A 6,000-nucleotide genomic window follows, 5' to 3' on the forward strand; every position below is an offset into this window, starting at 1 on the left:
TTTGCTTGTACTTTTATCACTTCAAAATGCTTTTCCCACCATTTCTGAACTGCAACTCATAGAGATCTGCTTTTATCCTGTAACTTACAATCTTCCATAAAGTATTGAAAGTTCTACTAGTTTTCATTTCTGAAAGAGCCCATTTTGTAATTCACACTTGAGATACCAGTAGAAAGAATGCAATTCCGTGATGTTGAAGATGTGTGCTGTATTTTGCAGTCATGTGCCAGACTCTCATAACATCTGCTTTTTTCATGTTGGAAATACTACACAACAATTTACATATAACATAAATTAGCTGTTCTGTGTTTATTTTTTGTCTCCCTAGTGATATCCCGCCCTCTGGAGAGCCAGTAAGCAAAAGCAATCGCTCGAGAGTGACCACCCGCTTCCCCAAACTGTCCCGCAGCCACCCAAGGGAGCCCCGGAGCCTGGAGCCTCAGAGTGGTGATCTCTGACCCTTCTCCTTAATTGTCACTGTGGGCAGCACGTACTTTAAATTGTTCTGTGATTCCTTCCTAGCCTATATTTATAATTTAAGCTCCTGAAGAGACTACAGCTGCATCAACTTAAATCCTGAAAAGAGACATTCATTACCAAGGGTCATATCCTGATTAACTACTTTGGAAGGCAGTAATCACTTTCTCAAAAGAATACGAGGGCTCTTCACGAGAGCTCAGCAAACTGATCGGCATTTCCTTTGTTTTGTAAAGCGGCACTGCACAAATTCTCCTTTGTTCTCTGAAGTCCTTCTGTCACAATGAATTCCTTGTTTGTATTATGTTGTCCCTTTTTCCATGTACAGTTTTCTGTTCCAGAGAGACATGGGCTTCATGTCAAGACAATTTTTTTTTCCTTAGTAGAACCTTTATGATTATCACTACTTAGTATGTCAGAAGGATGTGCTTAAAAGAACCTCACTAATTTATTACCTTTTGTAAATAGAAAGACTGGGTTGTTTTGGTTTTTTTTAATTGTAAACCTCTGACACACAAAGGTTTTTAAAAAACTTGACAATGTAGATGATGAGAAAAACATTGCAGGTGAAAAAATAGCTTTTGTACATTTCTAGTTATATATTCTCAATAGCATTCATTTGTGGGAAGTAATTCTTTAAAATCAGAGAATGTAATAATTTTTTAGTGAAATTTCAGTCTTGCTATAAGGCAGGTGCAATATTACTCATTTCTACAAACCACCAGAAGGATACACAAAATTAGCATGGTACAAAACAGTGCTTTTAAGTCTTGGATTATATTTTGTTATTAATTTGTTGTTTATGTTACAGAACAGTCCATCATTAACAGGGCAGGGTGGAATTCTTAATCTGATTTTGTAAAACCCTTCACATGGTGATACTTAAAAATTGCCTGTAATGGAAGTGCCTGTTACCCATCACCTCTTATTGAAAAGTAATTGGTAATGCTACTACTGTAAGAGTAACTAAAGAAGTGACAAGAATTGTTACAAGTGATGGAAGTCCTGACATGGATTAACTGGAATCCAGTTCAGTATCCATTAGCTGCACTGCCGTAGGCAGTTAATTATGTTTTAGCTATCTTCTTCTCTTCATTAAGTTTAAGCAGTATATGTTCAAATTTTCTATCAATTGCATTCTGGTTTTCCTTTATGTAAGAACATCTTTCCTCTCAGAAGTTTTTTGGGATGTTACTTAAATTGATGTATCTTGTCGTTTTATTATCTATTCATTATATTAAATTTTCACATCTTATATTATTCTCCAGGAAAAAAACCCAAGCTGATGATTAATAACAGACCTCATACCTCAGTGCTTTACTAAAGTTTCAGCAAACTGGAACTTGTGTTCTGCAAACCTGTGAGCAGTGTGTGTTGTTCAGGGAGGTCAGTGGTCCAGTCATTTCCAGTGGCACCTCTCAAGTGAGAAGGGCTTTGTTACCCACAGTGAGTGGCATCAGTGGGCCAGAGTGCCTGAGTGTGAGCCCCACGTGCTGGATTCCCACCACTGAAATATGCAGCTTTTAGATTGCACTCAACAGCAAAATGTGGCAGAGAGGAGTGGGATTCACTCTCCAGGTCAGAAATTTCAGTAGGTGAAATCATGTCACAGAAATGAAACCATATTTCTCAGTCAGTAAGAGATCTCAGTTACCACACAGATAAACTGAAAAGCCCAAAGGCCAGCCTGGGAGCTCGCTGCTGTGTGTTCATGAACAGATGAATTACTGTTGGTGTTTTGTGTTAGTTACAGTGGGACACTTACTAAGAAGAAAGGAAAGTGAGTAGGTTGACAGTTAAGTAGCTTCTCCAAACTCTTCAGTCTGATGCACTGCTGATGGTTCAGTATGTCTTTGTTGGAAAGAAAAGTAGCTAATGGTAATGGTCCCACTTTGAAACAATTTTAACTTATTTTTCAGAAAGTGGAGACTTGGTTAATAAAAATATGGCACATGTACTAACACTGAATTGCAAGTAAATTTGAAAGAAGACACTGTGTGGAAACCTTTGTGATGTATCTGTTACATGAAGCTGTATTCATTTTCAAGAAATAATTCAAAGATTCAAGTACTTCTTATTCAGCAAGTTGCAAATGTAAGAAATTTCATTTACTACAGACTGAATTTCTTTTTAGTTGTTTAAAAGGAATTTTTTGTATTTGCATTTAGCTCTTAAAATTATTTCATTCCTGATTATCTTGCTTCTTGTAATTTTTTATGTATGTATGTAAATCACATAAAAATACTAAACTTGTTTACCGTATACAAATTGCTCTTTGTTAACTTTAGCTGAATTGTGTATCAGCTCCTAAGATTACAGTCTGCAAACAATGTTCACTTGGTGATACAAGATACCATAATGGGTGCATTACTAATCCATTTAAAAGCTCAGCTGTCATTTCTCTAAAATCCCAGGAAATAATCAAATGAAAGCCTTTCTTCACAAGGTGGCATTCCCACTTTATACCCCTGGTTTTTTTGAAGACTACTGAGGTACTTGCATGAGTGCAAGTAGGTGCCTACTGACAGGAATGCCCAAATTTCTACCACCTCAAGACATTCTGAAAGGCCCTTGGAATCCTATGTATCTGTTACAAATCCCACTTCTTCTGTTCATTCACCAGAACCAGCAAAGCCTCTTGAAGAAGGTTGGCCCGTTGGTATTAAGAATCCTAAGTAGTTATATTATTCTTCTGAAATACCTCTAAGTGTAACAATGATTCTGTCAGTGGAATGATTTTATCAGTTTATCCTGTTCACCCAATTCCATGCAGTTGCAATTTTTGTACAGCTCTAAACTTTCTTTGGCTGACTCACATCTTTTAAACCCCTGTCCATGCTCAGTGGGTGGCTCACAATGAGGTACTGGGTTCATTACTAATGAATTATTAATTAATTCATTACTGACCGTTCCTGCTGGCACCAGTGACCAGCGCTGTATTTGCAGGACAGAGGACTCGTGACAGGCTGGGTGCTGGAGCTGTTCCTGGGAGCCCTGGGTTGTGGGCTGGTAGAGCCAGCCTAGAGCAGTTTGTGGTCTTGTTTGCATTTCATTCCTGCTTTGTCTTTAGATCCAGGGCTTCTCCTCTGGATCCTTTAGTGACTGTTCAAAATAAACTGTAAAGAAGTGGCACAACTTTTACTGTAATGCTGTTGTCCAGTCACATCCACCATGAACACTCCCCTAAGACACACAGAGCAGGCAGAACTCTTCCAGCTTTTGCAGATGTGACCATCAGTGTTCATAGATCGACTGTGGTTTTTCAGAATCTCATTTATTTAGAGATTCTCTCATTCATTATAGAGAGTGCAGTGTGTTGACTTGGCTTTTGCAAATTAAAGTTCTCAATAATAATAATAATAATAAATCTCCAAGATTTATATGAGGCAAGATACTGACAAACTTATAAAGGCTTAAATTGATATGTCCATTAAGTCACATATTCTTAGGAAGATCATTTCAAAGCCAGTCTTTTTAATGGAATATATTGTTGATGTATTGTTGATGTTGAGTTGTAATCAAATTATACTACCTTAAAGAATCTACTGCAAGTCATAAACCACCGTGATTGAATTAATATGAGTATTTAGAGAAAGAACAGAATGGTACTAAAGATTACTGGCTCAAAATTGTGACCTATTGCTAAGGTGGTTTTTTTTTTTTTTTTGACAGTCATGTTTTATTGTACAAAGTAATATCTAAATGGTAGCTGTCAAATTAATTAATAAGAACCTACTAACAAATGCAGTTGACTGACTCAGAGCAGCAAGCTAATAATAAATGAGACTTGGGGAACCCCCAGTGAACTAATGATGCTTCTGCCAGGACATATTAATGTTTAAGAACCTGGTATTTTGTTACCAGCATTAGTAATTGGTGCTTTTTGGTATTGATGTCATTCTTTTTCCTTCAAAGAATGCAAGGATCTCAGTTCTGCTAGAAGTTTCATGCCATTTCAAAGGTTCAACTCCCCCACCCCAAAATGTTTCTCATCTAATGGCTTGGAATTCTGAGAACAGATAATATATACCTGTGGATAAAAATACAGTTACCTATTTGAAATTGCTATGAGACACCTGTGGAACAGCTGTTTAAAAGAAAAAAACACCACTTTTTGACCTAATCCTGCTGCTATACACCCTTGCAGACCTTGGAACCAGCCCTGGGCTCTTCCAGCTGGAACTCTAGGATATATGAAAAGAAACCTGTTCCACACAAAACCACATTTTATTCCTTGGAAATAGCCGTAATGCTTCTGTATTGGATCTTGAGTCAAAAAAAGTGATTAATTCAGGAAAGTAAAGGATTTCTCTCCTTCACTTTCTGTAGGTTGGAGTATTTCAGTCAGCACCCTGCATCACATGGACTATTAACTTGATTATTATTTTGTACGTTTGGTAGTTTCATAGCATTCTGTATTCAAAGAAACACTTCACTATAGGAAAATATCTATATGAAATATAAAATATGTTTAAAAATATCAATTAACCTGCTTCGTGTTTCACATATTGAATGGAAGATAAACCACTTGTTCTACAGTGGTGTGACACTGTACATTGCATTTATTTCTCACTCTGCACTAACTGTGCTTTTATGATCCAGTTATAGAGAACTTAGATTATTTATAAATTCCTTCTACTAAAATAATGAGAGCATACTTCTAATCAATATTAATGGCTTAATTTTTCGTTCATAATGGCATGACTTTATTCTAGACAACAGCATTGAAATGTTTAGAAAGGAATGGCTTTTCCAGATTTACAAATTGCTGCAGATGACCAGACTTAAAAAAGAATATTGATTTTATTGCATCAAAACAGAATTTATTGCACTTCCCTCTAGGGGAATCAGTTCCTTTAACAAGATTTCAGAAAATATCTCCATGCCATGACTGTAGTTAAACTGTGATAAGTGGCTTTTTGAGTATTAATCATTTAAGACACTAAAAATTATAAAAATGTAAGTGTGGTTAAAAATGCAGTTCTGAAAGGCTGTGCTTTCCTTCTTAGTTAACACTGAGATAAAGAACTAAGTATCTTGGATGTGGGACCACACCTGTTGACAACTGAAGAAGCTGAATTTCCCTTTGACTTAGGGGAGGGATTTTTGTTGTTGTTACTATTAAACTGTAGAAAAGACATTATTAATTAAGCATATATATGTACAGTATTCAAATAAGTATTAATAAACTGTAATATTATTTTAACTTGCTATGCTAATGTTTACATTATAGAATTTTTAAGCAAATGTATGTATATAAAATTTTCTAAATACTTTCTTCTTGTTTTGGTTTTTTTTGGTTGGTTGGTTGGTTGGTTTTTTTTTAATATCCTGTGGTAATTTTATTGTAACCTGGTTAAAATATGCTACTTTACCAAGAAGAAAATAAAAAATGACATCTTTTCTTTGAAGTAGAGTGTTTATACATCCTGTTTGTCCTATTCAGGTGTTTTGTAATTGCTTCTTTGATTTATGTGCATTTTTTCAATGTGTTTCTAGAGTGATGTATGTACATAACAGACT

At 35.8% G+C, this 6,000-nt stretch overlaps 1 protein-coding gene across 1 annotated transcript in view; it reads left to right on the forward strand.

Moving 5' to 3' along the window:
* The window catches only part of SNX29 (sorting nexin 29), a 101,617-nt gene extending 95,897 nt beyond the window's left edge, over positions 1 to 5,720 (forward strand). Inside the window, exon 21 of the mRNA XM_082291900.1 lies at positions 329 to 5,720. Within this exon, the coding sequence (XP_082148026.1) occupies positions 329 to 458 (130 nt within the window). The 3' untranslated portion in view covers positions 459 to 5,720. The remainder of the gene's footprint in view (positions 1 to 328) is intronic.
* The last annotated feature ends 280 nt before the right edge of the window (positions 5,721 to 6,000 follow it).

The sequence above is a fragment of the Coloeus monedula genome (genome assembly GCF_965178545.1).
Source record: "Coloeus monedula genome assembly, chromosome: 16".
NCBI classification, from domain to species: Eukaryota; Metazoa; Chordata; class Aves; order Passeriformes; family Corvidae; genus Coloeus; species Coloeus monedula.